This window comes from Alexandromys fortis, unplaced genomic scaffold, assembly GCF_014885135.2.
Source record: "Alexandromys fortis isolate MF-2015 unplaced genomic scaffold, M_Fortis_MF-2015_v1.1 scaffold_146, whole genome shotgun sequence".
Lineage (NCBI taxonomy): Eukaryota > Metazoa > Chordata > Mammalia > Rodentia > Cricetidae > Alexandromys > Alexandromys fortis.
The window spans coordinates 4,305,342-4,319,680 of NW_026068042.1; the positions used below are offsets into that span (position 1 = coordinate 4,305,342).

Consider the following 14,339-nt stretch of genomic DNA (forward strand, 5'->3'; position numbering starts at 1 on the left):
CGGGCAGGAACGTCGTCTCCCTGCCTCAGTTTTTGCTTGCCTAGATCTTCTGCACTCACTCACAGGACTGTTAAGAAGGTCGTAGTGAATACTAGATGTGAAACACAGAAGCAGACACACAGCAGGGACTGTCAGGAGTCACCTGGTGTCTTACTTCTCTCTTGCAGCAGTTGGCCTTTCAAATGTGCTTTTTCCTTTTAATCATGTTTCTGCTTTCAGCTTTTTCTCTTATCTCCTCTGCTCTTGTTTTGTTTGATTTACCTCCCTCGCTTAGTTAACAGTTTTTATTGCATTTCTTTGTTTGGTGTGTATGTGTGGACGTATGCGTATGCCGTGGTGTGTATGTGGGGGTCAGAGGTCAACTTGTGGGAGTTGGTGCTTTCATTTCACCATGTGGGTTCCAGGCCATCAGACTTGAACCGGGGCAAGCTTCGTTTCCCATGGAATCAGGCCTAAAGTTTTTCTTCTTTAATTGTATGCATTCTCATAAAGCTGTCGATTTTAGGAGGTCACATAAGCATCAATCGTGCTACAATAGAATCTGGCTAAATTATTTCACTTAAAAGACGTGTTCTGTGTGCAGACATGTCCCCTGACCACCACTGTGGAAGGGCAGATTTTCTTCTGGCTGATGTAGATGTTCAGTTTTCTCTCTACTCACTCTTTGGCGTTGGGGGTCTCTGGATCAAAATTCTGTTTTTTTTTTTTTGTTTTTTTGTTTTTTTTTTTTTTTAGTTTAAAAAGTATTTTCTTCATATTTTTAAAAGGTTTCATACATTTTACTTCCTTCCTTCCGTTTTTTTTTTTTTGTTTCTTTTTGAGACAAGGTTTCTCTGTGTAACAGTCCTAACTGTCGTGTAACTTGCTCTCTAGACGGGGCTGGCCTCAACCTCGGAGATCTGCCTGCCTCTGCCTCCAGAGTGCTGGAATTAAAGGCTTGTACTACCATGCCTGGCCATACATTTATATAATGTACATTGATCATATCCATCCATCACTACCTCCCTCCAACTCTCCACAATATTCCACCTCAGCTCCTCCCTCCCTCCTTCCCTCCAACCCTCCTTCCCTTCTTCCTTCCCTCCCTTCTTCCCCCTTTCTTTCCCTCTCCCCTTTCCCTCCCTCCCCCCTTTCTCTCTTTCTCCCTCCCTCTTTCTTGTTTTAAAAATGTCCCCCCTCACAAGCCCAATTAGCACTATCCGTAGTATGCACAAGGGTACATAGCCGTCCTCTAGGACCATGAACAACCTACCAGTGCCGTATCACCGAAGGAGAGTGATCTCTCTCCCTCAGCAGCCATCACCTACCAATAGCTCCTCTGGTATGGTGGGGCCTCGATGATCCTTCCACAACCCATGCTGTGATTTTGACTGGCTTGGTTTTGTGTGGGTAACCACAGATGCTCGTGTGCTGTGTGTAGTAGCCACACCGTGTTCAGAAGCCATCTCTTCTTTCCCCAGCTCTCCTCCCTATCCACTGGTTCTCATATTGCACTTCACCAACCAAGCTATGTGTCCAGTCTCAGATAAAAGGAGGAAGAAGTGAGGGGGATGGGGAGGCAGCTGTGCAGGGGTCTCCACAGACCCAGTAAGGCAGCAGGAACAATTTAGAAGCAGCTTCCTGACTTTAGCCCAGCGGTTGCTTTAGAGCGCATCTAACTCAGCAGTGGAGGCAGTAAGAGTGGAGGCCAACGACAGAAAAGTGGGACACAAGGCGGGGTACTCGGTCCTGTGCAGGAATTTGGAATCATCATCATCTTTCCCAAGACCATGGCCCAGGAAATTCCTGTGTTAGAATGAACCATTCACAAAGAAGAGCCAGGGCACGGCTTAGGTGGGCAAAAGACACCCATGGGGCAGCCTGGGTCCTCATGACGTGACCTACCTGAAGGCCTCCGCAGGCCTACCTGATGCTGTGTGGCTCAGGCAGGTGAAAGACACTCACAGGGCAGCCTGGGTCCATCCTGTCCAGTCTGCTTGAAGGCATCCACAGGCCCGCCATTATGATGAGTAAAGGTATGGTGGGAAAATGGGAAAGAGAGGCAGAGAGGCGGAGAGGTGGAGTGGTTCATGTGGTAAGAAGCAGTTCTGAAGAAGCAAGCATGGTAAGAAATGGGCTGATGTTGGCAGTCTGGTTGCCACCTAGGACCAGGGTGACATCGGGGCCGGGCCTGGGTTGCTGCCCAGGGCCAAGACTAAGTCTGTGGTCCTACCACCGCCAGGATCTGTGTTGACGTCTATGACTTATAATGCCTTCAAGGCCACGGGGATACTTGTGGTCTAGGCCGCCACCTGTGGCCATTTTGGTATCCAAGTCCTGAGCCACCACTGGGCTATGTTGATCTGAGTGACTTGTGTTGCCACTGGGGGCCATGTCTGGGTCCATAGATCGGCAGCAGCCAGGATTTGTGTTGATGTTCATGGCTTCAGTAACCACCGAAGGCTATGTGGATGACCAGGTCAGACACCTGAGTCTTTGTTGGTGTCTGAAGGCCATGCTAATCTGGTTGGCCTGCATTGCCACCTGGGGCCATGGTGCTATCTGGGTCCAGGCCCTACCACAGCCAGGGTCTGGGTTGAATTCCATAGCTCCTGATACCACTGAATGGCGTGCAAATACCCAGGACTGGGCTGTCACCTGAGGCCAGGTGGGGATGTGAGGGTCATGCCATAGCCAGGGCCATACAGATTTGAGTGACCTGTGATATTTGGGCCTGAGCTTCAGCTGAGGGACATGCTTGGGTCAGTGGCCCTACCACAACTAGGGTGTGTGTTGATGTCCTGTGTTGATGTGGTTCCTGATACCGTTGAAAGTCATGCTGATGCCAGATGTTTGGGTCACCACCTGGGTCCATGTTGGTGTCTGAGGGCCACACTGCTGCGGGAATCATTAAAAATTATTTTTTGTAAAAAAAAGTCAGAAATAGAGTAGACCGCCATGCCACCCTGTATGCTGGGACACCCAAATTAGCCATGAAGAAGTGACCTAGTACATGTGCCACTCAGTAGTGGCTGAGTAGAGAGGAAAATACACAGCTGCAAGATCCTGGTTTTGTCCCCTCATGGTAGTGTTCATAAAAAGTATCAAATGGGCCAGGGCCAGGCGGTGGTGGCACACGCTTTTAATCCCAGCACTCGGGAGGCAGAGGCAGGCGGATCTCTGTGAGTTTGAGACCAGCCTGGTCTACAGAGCTAGTTCCAGGACAGTCTCCAAAGCCACAGAGAAACCTTGTCCCAAAAAACCAATAAATAAATAAATAAATAAATAAATAAAATAGTGCTTTTATTCTTTGAGAATTTCATATAATGTATTTTAATCGATTCACATTCCTCTCCCAACTGCTCCCATAGCCACCCTTCCACCCTGTCCTCTCCATCCTCCCAACTTTGAGTTTTCTTCCTCAGTCTGATCCAGCTCATGTTGCCCAACTCCTCTTGGGAATGGGACCTTCCCTAGAGCAAGGTCGAGCTATCAGGGATCACATCCTTAAAGGATACCGAGTCTCCGCTCTGTAGCTATCAATTGCCCATAGCTCCTCAGGTGGGATTTTATGTCCACTTCCCTTCTCCCTGCTGGGATCCTGTCTGGCATGAGGTTGGTACAGTTCTCATATACGCTGTAACCATCACTGTGGGTTCATACACGCAACTGCCATGTTGTGCGTGGAAAAAACGGTTATCTTATCATTGCCTCAGGCTCTTGCAATCTCTCAGCTCTGCCCTGCTTTCCCAAAGCTACCTGAGCTTTGATGGGAGGGGTGGGGTGAATACCTGCCATTTAAGGCTCACCAGTCCACAGGCTCCTGTTCTGTGCTCATGGACCATCGTGAGGTTCTCTGTGTCAATTGCTGTCTGCTGCAAGGAGAAGCTTCTCGAATGAGGGCTGAGAGATGCATTCATCTTCCATTGTTCTTAATGAAAACATAGAATTGGCCTTTATCATTTATCTTTAAGCTCTCTTTGGATGCTCTTACTGTGTGTGTGTGTGTGTGTGGTGTGTGTACATGCATATGTGAGTGTGCATGCATGCACAAGCATATGTGGAGGCCAGAGGGCAGCCTCTGCTTTTATTCCTTTATTCTGCCAAGCTTTGGGTCTTACTGAGATAAGCTGGGCTAGAATGGCCAACAAGCTCCAGAGATCTGCCTGTCTTTACATTCCCAGTGCTGGAATTACATACCCACATTACCATGCCTGACTGTTCTTTTGTTTGTTTTCTTGATTTAAAACAAAAGTAGGTTCTGGGAATTAAACTCAGGCTTCCATGCTTTTAAGGCAAACACTTCACTGACTGAGCTATCTCCACACCCCACTGTCCCTGTTTTCCATGGTTTACACCGACTCTGAAATCTTTGCCACTGTCCTGTATGGGAGACAGAGTGCTGAGCACTGGAATGATGGTACCGATGGCAGATTCTGCATCCCGGGCCCAGCTGATGTGACACCCTAACTCCCCTTTTCTAGTGGGTTCATGAAAGCAAATCTAGCTTTGCACCCACCTTATTTTGCCCTGTGTCACTTCCAAGATCAACGGCAGTAGAAAGTAAAAGCACCATACTTAGTGTTTGAGAACTCAGAGTAGGAAACATGGAATTAATGCCACGTTTTTCCTAGCATCCAGCGGGCATGTATGGAAAGAATGGTTGATGCTGGCAGGTCTCTGATGCCCACAGAACATCACGACACATGGATAAGTTGGAGATCTGAACTGAGAGATGCCACCCTTGCCAGAGTGCTCTGTTGTCCTGCAGGGTGAAGGTCAGAGAAAAGACAGAGGGTCAGGGCAGCCCCTGAAGTGTTTCATTCCCTAGAAAATCTGAGAGCATCCGAGGAGAAAATGTGCTTGGTGGTGTGTTAGAAGGCCGAGTCTGACGTGGAGTGAAAGCCAAGAATAGGATGCTGAAGGCAACAGCAAGTGCCCTCCCACCTAAGACTGCAGAGGGACACGGACATCTCTCCAAGCATGGACATAGATGGATGATCATGTCTGAAGACAGTACATGACTAAATGTGTGTTGCATGGATGGCAGTGTGAACAAAAGCCAAAATCCAGAGCCACAGACTGATGTGGGATTCCCCTCTGTCTGCTGTTAATATGTTTTGTTGCTATTGGTTAATAAAGAAGCTGCTTTCTGCCAATGACTTAACAGAGTAAAGCCAGGCAGAAAATCCAAACAGAGATGTACAGAGAGAATAAGTGGAGTCAGAGAGATGCCATGTAGCTGCCTAAGGAGAAAGATGCCTTCAGGAGCCTGTTGGAACCTTGCCAGTAGGCCACAACCTTGTGGTGATGGGTTAATTTAAGATATAAGAGCTAGCTAGCAATACTCCTAAGTGATTGGCCAAGCAGTGTTTTAATGAATACAGTTTCTGTGTGATTATTTAGGGTCTGGGAGACTGGGAATGACCTAGCTGTCTCTGTCTATAGCAGACTTCCTGATGCTTCTCAGCTGACACTTGGAAGGAAGGAAGAGGTGATCTTGAATCCACCAGGGCTGTGCTTGGCAAGGCTGCGCCTTCTCAGTCAGGTTGCTATATGATTCTGTAGACTGCCTCTAGCATGAGACCTCTAGAGACATGCTGATTCAGAATAAGCCCAGAGATTCTTTGTGGGCCTGTGAAATGTACTAACCACAGTTATGTCTGACTAAACACCACTCCTCACTTCATACTTGGTCAAATTTGAGTTTATTCAATGACTTAATAGCATCGAGAACGATGAGAAAAACTCAAAATCTCTAGATAGGATTTCTATGGCTAAGTAGTGCTGGCAGAAGTGGTTTATATTTGTAATCCTAGCACTCAATGTCAGAGGCAGGAGGATTGCCATGATTTTGAGGCAAGCCTGGGCTACAAAGTAACAACTTATTTCAAAAACAACACAAGAAGAGAGACAATGGACGTCTTGTTGGCATCATGTGCTCTTTGTTTATATACCAACAATTTGGTCCTTCCAACAGATGCTGTGAGCCACTGGTCCTTCCAACAGATGCTGTGAGCCACTATTTCAGATCAGAAAACTAAGACTCTGGGAATCTAAGCTGATTTGAACCAAATCACAGTGTCAGTCACAAGAGCTAAGGCTTTTTAAAAAGTACTTATTTATCTAATTTACAGTGCTGGAGATGGACCCCAGGGCCTCCTGCATGCTAGGTGAGTACTCTGCCACTAAGCTAAATCCTGAGCCCCGAGAGCCAGCCTTTAAAATCCAGGTCCCAGGCTCTCTCCTTGTTGCACAAGGTCCTATTTTTGCCATCCTAACCAAGTGTGGAGTTGGCTGTTTTTAGCAGAGCACTCACCGTGGAGACTCAGAAGCTGTTTCAATTGATGATGGCCACCAACCAGTTTGAGTCACCCAACTGGTAGGACAGCCCTAAAAGGAAGACAGGACTTTTCCGATTGATCAGATGATTCCCTGCTATTCATTTTCCTAATGTGTGACTCAAGAACATTCTAGTCTTTTACCTCTGTTCATATGTTTCACCCCTGTAAGTCAGACAGGTTCTACTGGGTGTGCTGTGAACCAGAAGGCCAGGGGCAGAGGATTTCGGTTACTGATCAGGTAGAGAGAAATTACCTATGAAGGAAACAGTAAATTAAAATCCAACAGATATTTAAGTAGAAGGCATTGTGCTAAGCATGTCATAAATAAGACTACAACAATCTGAAGAAAATCCCTGCCTTGAAAAAGCTTATGGGCCTATGCTGGTTAGCTTTTGTCAACTAGGCACAAACTACAGTCATCTGGGAAGCATGAACCTTAACTGAAAAAACAAAATGTGTCTATCAGATTGACCTGTAGACCAACCTGCACGGTGTTTTCTTGATTAATAATTGATGTGGGAAGGCCGGTTCATTCTGGGTGGGGCTATGCCTGGGCAGGTGGTCCTGAGTTGTGTAGAAAGCAAATCCAGTTAGTATCATTCCTTTATGGTCTCTGCTTCAGGTACTGCCTCCACATCCTGCCCTGTTTGAGTTCACTCCATGACTTCCCCCAAGTGATACAAGCTGTAAGGTGAAATAGAACCTGTCTACTCCCAGTTGCTTTGGGTCACGGTGTTTATCACAGTAATGGAAAATAAACTAGAATAGGCCATGGAAGAAATCAGACTGGAAGGCAAGCAATAAGGACCAGGCAGAATGTATTGAGTGTTGATAAATGCACACACTTAAAGAGCACTATGGGAGTTAGAGATGGAGGAAGTGTAGATAGCTGTAGACTAATGGGGAATGTCAAGAAAAGGAGAGAGGTAGGAGGTGGGCATCGAGTGATAAACAGGATTCTTGAGGCCTTTTGCATTGGGGACAGCCATTTGCTACAGGAGATGACACCCCAGGGAGGCTCTAGGCTCCTCCTAGCTTCTCTTCCCCGAGGGCCTAGAGGCGTCCATCTGCCAGGCCAGGAGCCAGTACACAGCTAAGTACTGACTTCCAACTGCTCTAATGGGATACAGCTAATAGATCAAACCACTCTTGCTCCCCAGAGCAAACATGCAAGACGCCAAAGCAAACGTGTTGCTGTGTCCTGCTCTGGACCCCTGCCAGTTCAAGCTGGAGAAGAGCATCAAGTTGCCAGGCCACTCCCACCAGGGAGCCTGGAGAGGATATAAAGCTGCAACCTGAGGCTAGCCAGTAGCTGGAAGCCCCCCAACATGGGCTGCCACACCCGCCTACTTTGGCTGCTGTTCTTCTGCGGTGTGATTCTTCCTGAAGCAGGTACACAGCCAATACCCCAGGGCTCTTTACACAGCTAATGCCTTGTGACAAACTGGAGAGAGAAAGTGTGGTTATTTGTCCCTTGTCCTCTGAGGCCCCAGCTTACAGTTAAGCAAGGGAGTGACGACTCTCTTTACCATAATCCGAGCAGTGATGAGATCCTGTTGTGACTGGCTGCTCATCACCTTGATCCAGTTTATGGGAGTAGAATCAAATATTTTATTGGAGATTTTTTTTTTTTTTTTGTGATCAAAGCATCAGTCAGTTGACTGTTTTTGTAGACCGTGGCTCTGTTTGTAGGATTCTGGAGGGAAATAGAGAAGGCTATTGGACAAGATGAGCCAATGAGGGACTCTTAAGTGTTCTTTGGCTCATGTGTTCATATTTTGGTGCCGAGCACTCCCTAAGAATATTGTATTATAGCTGGTATTTCTTTCCTAGTGTTGAATAGCTCTGGAAAATGCCAGTATAATACCTTGACTTGAAATATTTGATATGACATAAAATTATCTGGATTTGACTTAAAAAGGTTTCTTTCCTGAAAAATCAGTATTTTAGGAAAGCCAGATTGACCCCTTTGAAATTCTTGGTTTTAATGTGTATTCTCTGCTAGTCTGCTTAAGGGAACTTTTAATTTGAGGCTAACCTAACTTGAAACATTTACATAATCTTGATTATTTTTGTCATTGTTTAGTTTGCTTTGGGGGAAAATATTAAAGGCTTTTATTGTTTAGGTTTCTCCCTTGAGTGTAAATGAGAAAGTAAGCGAATGGATATTTGGAAATACTCCCCAAAACAAATAGCTTGATTATAGATAATTGTATGCATATGTTTATGTAATAGTCCCACTATTAAAAAACAGGTAAGTCGTTTGTACTGGGGCAAAAGGAAAAATTTCATTATTTCTTGGATACCTTGTTTCGTCTTTATAATCTACACCTCCTATAATATTTGTGCCCGGGGAATGCAGACTAGAGACACGCAGATCGAGAGCAGCAGTTCTCAACCTGTGGGTCACCATCCCACCGGGAGTCTAACGACTCTTTCACAGAGGTCGCCTAAGGCCATTGGAAAATACAGATACTTACATTATGATTCATAACAGTAGCAAACTTACAGTTATGGAGTAGCAACAAAATAATTTTATGGTTGGGGGGGTCATCACACCCTGAGGAACTGTATTAAAGGGCTGCAGCATTAGGCGGGCTAAGAATCCCTGCTCTAGAGCATTCAAGCCCTAATAAGGATGCTCCAGCCCTAGGAACTCGGCACAAGTTTTTTTTTTTAATTTATTAAAGATTTCTGTCTCTTCCCCACCGCCGCTTCCCCTTTCCCTCCCCCTCCCCCAATCAAGTCCCCCTCCCTCGTCAGCCCAAAGAGCAATCAGGGTTCTCTGCCCTGTGGGAAGTCTAAGGACCACCCTCCTCCATCCAGGTCTGGTAAGGTGAGCATCCAAACTCAGCACAAGTTTTGAATCCCCTGCTGCTGCGCCCTCTCCTACAAAAGGCAATGGTGTATAACACCATCAGGTAGATATAAGGAAATGATGTTGGTACGAGTCCTTGGAAGCATCCCTCAGACACAGAAAACGCTCATCAATCTAACTGCTGATGTAGATGCTGCGAATTACAAACTGTATATCTCAAATGAACAAATAAAATAACCGAATCTCAGAGGCAGGACGTAACACTTAGCCACAACAGCTCCATTCTCCAAGTTTCCCCAGGAAATTGGGATATTCTCCCCTTTCACTATCTCAGTAGCTACTTTTTCTTCTCTTTTAGTTGCATGTATCTGTCTGTGTGTGGGTATGTGCACCTGAGTACTGTGCCCACAGAAGCTTGGAGAGAAGATGCCTGGAGCTGGAGTGAGAGGGCGTTGTGAGCGGCTCAATGCATGTGCTGGGAACCGAACTCGGGTCTCTGACAAGAGTAGCTCATGCTCTTAGCTTCTGAGTTACCGCCCCAGCCCCTCAGTAGTAATTTTCAAGTAATAGATTCAACTAAGATTCCTTTTTTTTTTTTTCCTCCATGGGTAACAAACTGTGTTGTTCATGGTAAACACTGGGGTCTGTGAACTATGCCAGTGGTATGTGGGAACTGTGGGGCTTCCTGGCACTTAAGAACTTTTGGAATGTTCTGCGAGGATTCACAGTTCTAATAATTTTAGCTTCCTCACAGCAAAGATGATGCTGAGGTTGACTGTATTCAACGTGACAGTGTTGACTCTGGGGATGTCAACCTAAGCTGGGGTGGAAATGACTCCTGACTCAATGCAGAAGGCTCCCCAGTGAGATCTGCCCCTAGCCACAGTGGGGGCTACTTTTGGGAAGTGCTCCTGGGCTATGACCAGGCCTGTTTAGAACCAAGTGTAGAAAGGGTTGAGTGTGGACATGGGGGTGGGAAATGGAAAGGTAATTCTTAGTCTGGGGCAAGTTTAACGATTTCTGAGAGCTTGGGGAGGGGGATCAGTGGCTCCCAAATTCAGTGGTTCTCTTAAGAATGTGTTCTGGGAGCCCCCTTATAAAACACTAGGAACAACAGAGTGGGTCCCCCATATAAGAATCAATCTTGGTTGATTGGTTGGTCCTAACTTCCCCCGAACCTCAACATTATTCACACTGAAACCCAAACCTCAGTAAGAAATGTCCTCCCAGTGAGGGCTGTGATTATTTCAGAAGGATCGCTGGAGGAAGCCAGTTACCCCTCTGCCCTGCTTCTGTTCTCTCTGAAGTTTGCTAACATCCTACTAAGTGCTAGAGCTGTCTGCCATATTCAACAGAACACACTGTTCTGTTCTGTGGCCTCATGCTGCAGCTCCCAACACTGCAGAAAGGCAATGAGCAAGAACGTCATGCCCTGAGCCCCTCCGCCCACAAGGTTCCCCCAAAACAAAAAGAAGAGGATTATGTGCTATTTTTTTTTCTGCAAAATTTTTCTGTGTTATTAGTTCTGCAAATCTAAGGATATTTGAGCAGCTCGGCAGCTCTGGTAGACACTACTTGCAAGTCTCAGTTATCAATGGGACTGTTTTTTTCCCCTCTAACCCCTGGTGCCTCCTTTATCTTCAGGCCCTTTGCAACCTTTCTGTCTTTGCCTATGCTTTTGCTGCACCTCTTCCCTGAAACGCGTGGGTCATTCTACAGCTTTTGGGTGGGGGTGTGCTTGAGCTTCCAGGAGCCGAGGATTAGTGACATAATATGGTGCAATAGGCTTTGCCTGGCTCCTAACGATTGCACAAGAGCCCAATAGACAATGGGGCCAGTACGCCCTTCCAGGAATAACCACCAAGGGACGCAGTCCAGCTCGCCGAAGGTCACGTACTGATAGAAGGGATTTGTGGAGCTTGCAGATCACTGGAGCCTTGGGTGTTACTGGGACAATTCACAGGAACAGTACAAAGGGCAACTTAGTGGCCACCTAAGAAGGCTGTTGGTGGTGACAAAGTGTAGCACAGTTCTAACCCAACGGATCAATCTTTACTTTAGGACCCAGTGCAGTCTGATGATATTTCTAGCTTTTGTGTTGGTGGGAGCTAGTGGTATGCTAAGAATATATTTCAGGGGTTAGCTGATATGCAGAAAGGATGTTGCGTTAAATGCAGAAGGTGTGTGATAAACCGCTCTTAAGGGGATTAACAATAGCACAGGATGGTTTTGATTATGGATCTTCAATCTTCCAGCTATTCAGTCATGAAGTTCTAGCCAACCTTGTGGACACTTTGACATTGACACAAGTGTCCTATTTTTTTTTTTTCTGGAAGCTTCAGCTCACAATACTCTCCAGTGTAAATAGGAAAACAGTCTCTACAAAGTAACTGTGGTCAACTGACTTCTTCCAGCTATGCTACTGAAGGGTGCCTACCTGCTGTCCTGTGTACCTCAAATACCAAACAAAGGTCACACTGCCTTGCTGAATGCATTGTGGACTCACACTTACCAAACACCCACACATGCGTTCACCCATACTGTCTTAGGTACTCCTGCTGGGATGAAACACCATGACCCCAAAAAAGCTTGGGAATGAAAGGGTTTATTTCACCGTAGACTTCCAAATCACAGCTCATCGTTGAAGGAAGGTTAGGGCAAGAATTCAAACAGGGCAGGACCCTGGAGGTAGGAACTGATGCAGAGGCCATGGAGGAGTGCTGCTTACCAGCTTGCTCAGTCTGCTTTCTTATAGAACCCAGGACCACCAGCCCTGGGATGACACCACTCACAATGGACTGGGCCCTCCTGCATCAATCACTAATGAAGGAAATGCCTTACAGGTTTACATACAGCCCAGGCTTCTAGGTGCAAGTTCTCAGTGGAGGTTCCCTCCTCTCAGATGATTCTAGCTCGTGTCAAGTTGACATGTCTAGCCAGCACAATACCCACACTCACATTCACACATGTTGACACATTCATTCACATCCTCACATTCTTTCACACGTACACACATTCATTCATATCCACGCACTCACACATACACTTTCATTACACACCTTCATTCACAAACACTCAACACACAAGGCCACCTGCTTCAAACACTTGCCTCCAGGTTCCCATCCTGAAGGACCTTACCTTGTTGTTCTCACCCACTGTACTCAATCTGACCCTCCTTCCTGGAGTATCTGTTATCTCCGTATAGCCCTCCTCAAATCTTCCCTCATCCCTGGCTCACGAACTCGTATTTCCAACCAATACTTTCCAAACACTCCAGATCAAACAGGCAAGACACCATTTGTCCCCACTGCTGGCTGCCCTGGAGCTCTGTAGAAGAGGAGTGGGGAGAGCTTCAGGCTGGGCATGCGTGAAGTTGCAGCATGTCTTACCCAAGACTGGAGATTGTCAGTTTTCCATATGAAAGACCAAGAGCTGGTGTAGCCCAGTGGTAGAGTACAAGCTTTGGCCTGTGTATGGCCCTAGGTTTAGGCCCCAGCAATAGAGTTCATCTCCCCATAAAGAGACTGGAGCTAGGCCCAGTGGTGACCGCTGTTATAGTGTCCAGGAGTTTGAGGCAGGGCTGTAAATCCAAGGCCAGTCTGAGCTGTTTAGTGAGACACTGAACAAGCGAACGGATGGCTGTTGATTTAATCCTTCCTGCTATGGACACCCTTGGAGGTCACCCTTTCTCCAGCCAGATTCTGGTCATGTAGTCATAGATCTTTGCTCCCCTCACCTTCTAGCCCGGTTCTACCCAACTCCTTCCGGGCACCAATCTCTTTAGGGGAAGGTGGTTGCTAGTCTTTATTTACTGAGCTAATGACTTCTGTCTGGTTTAGCATCTGTGGGCTCAGATACTTGTTCTTCTTGGCCCTGTGGCCTGCCTCATCTCAGACTGGCCCCTCTAATTGCTTTCCCCAGTGGTTCACTCTGCTCCCTGACTGTTGGCAAGCATTTCTAATCATATAACTCAGCCAGGTCTAGCTTTACCAGTGGCTTACACCCCGAGCACAGAATCCAGCCCTGTGACTGCCCTCTGCATCTGTCTTCTTCTTCTCCCTCCTCTCGGTTAGTCAGTCCCATCCCTGCCACCTGGGGAAGCTCTTTCACACTCTTCCTTCCATTCTCCCACTGTCGCCACTGGTTTAGGAACATGTTCCCTCTCCCACCACCCCTATCCTCTCTCACCTTGAAGTTCAGCCTGTTTCTCCAACACCTGTGGTATAACACTAACACCCCTCCCCAACCTGCCTCCGCTTGCCTTCCACCTGCACTCAATGTTCCACGGATCACACATCAGGTTTCCAGCACAGCAGGTCTTTCACCCACTTCACAGCCTTAGGAAATGTATTTGAAGAGTATGATTAAATGTTACTAGGGACAGAGTGGTCCTCTTGCCCATTCTCGCTCGTACAAACATCCTGTCTGGGATCGTGGGTTTGGCAATGAGCAAAGGGAAAAGAATGCCCATTTTATAGGCATGAATAACCACATTTGAAATTGCCTTTTTTGGGTAGTCATTTTTTGGATGCATACTGGGTGTCTCCTCTATGTCCCCTGGGCCACTGTTTCTCTGATGATCTCAGAGAACAAATGATGCTTGTGCGGCCGGCATCCCTGGGACCTTGGTGCTCAGCTTTCTTGGGTTAATTTGTATGAGCTTAAGCAACTTGCTCACTTGAATCTAGAACCACAGCTGATGACTTAGGGTTGACCTGATCTGAATGGCTGCTGGGATGCTGTGTTCATCTGTGGGAATTTTAATAGTTCAAGAGAAGTTCTAGAGGTGGACAAGATGAGGTTTCTTTCTGAGGGGAAGAACAACCCACCAATAAGACCGGAGCTGGGAAGCAAGCTGTGGTCTAATTACAGAGGGTTTTAAAACTCAGGCTAAGAACTTTTGTCTTTATCTAGTAGATAGTTAGGACCTAGTACAGTCATCAAAATGATGCAAATGTGGCTTTTTTGTGAGTAGGCAGGTGACAAGGTCTAGAGTGGAAGAGAAATTGTGTTAGGAAAATGACTGAATTAACAACAGTGAAGACAGACACACAGACACAAGCACACACATAGACGCACAGACACAAGCATGAAAACACTCACTCACACTTCCTTACTCTGGATGGCCATGTGTTTATTCAACAGCAGTAGAGATCCATCTTCCCTCCCTCCCTCCCTCCCTCCCTCCCTCCCTCCCT

The 14,339-nt window shown here is 46.7% G+C and overlaps 1 protein-coding gene across 1 annotated transcript in view; it reads left to right on the forward strand.

The window, feature by feature from the left end:
- Window positions 1-7,651: 7,651 nt before the first annotated feature.
- The window catches only part of LOC126515918 (putative DMBT1-like protein), a 59,227-nt gene continuing 52,539 nt past the window's right edge, over window positions 7,652-14,339 (forward strand). The window contains exon 1 of the mRNA XM_050165956.1: window positions 7,652-7,715. Coding sequence (XP_050021913.1) covers window positions 7,652-7,715 — 64 coding nt within the window. The remainder of the gene's footprint in view (window positions 7,716-14,339) is intronic.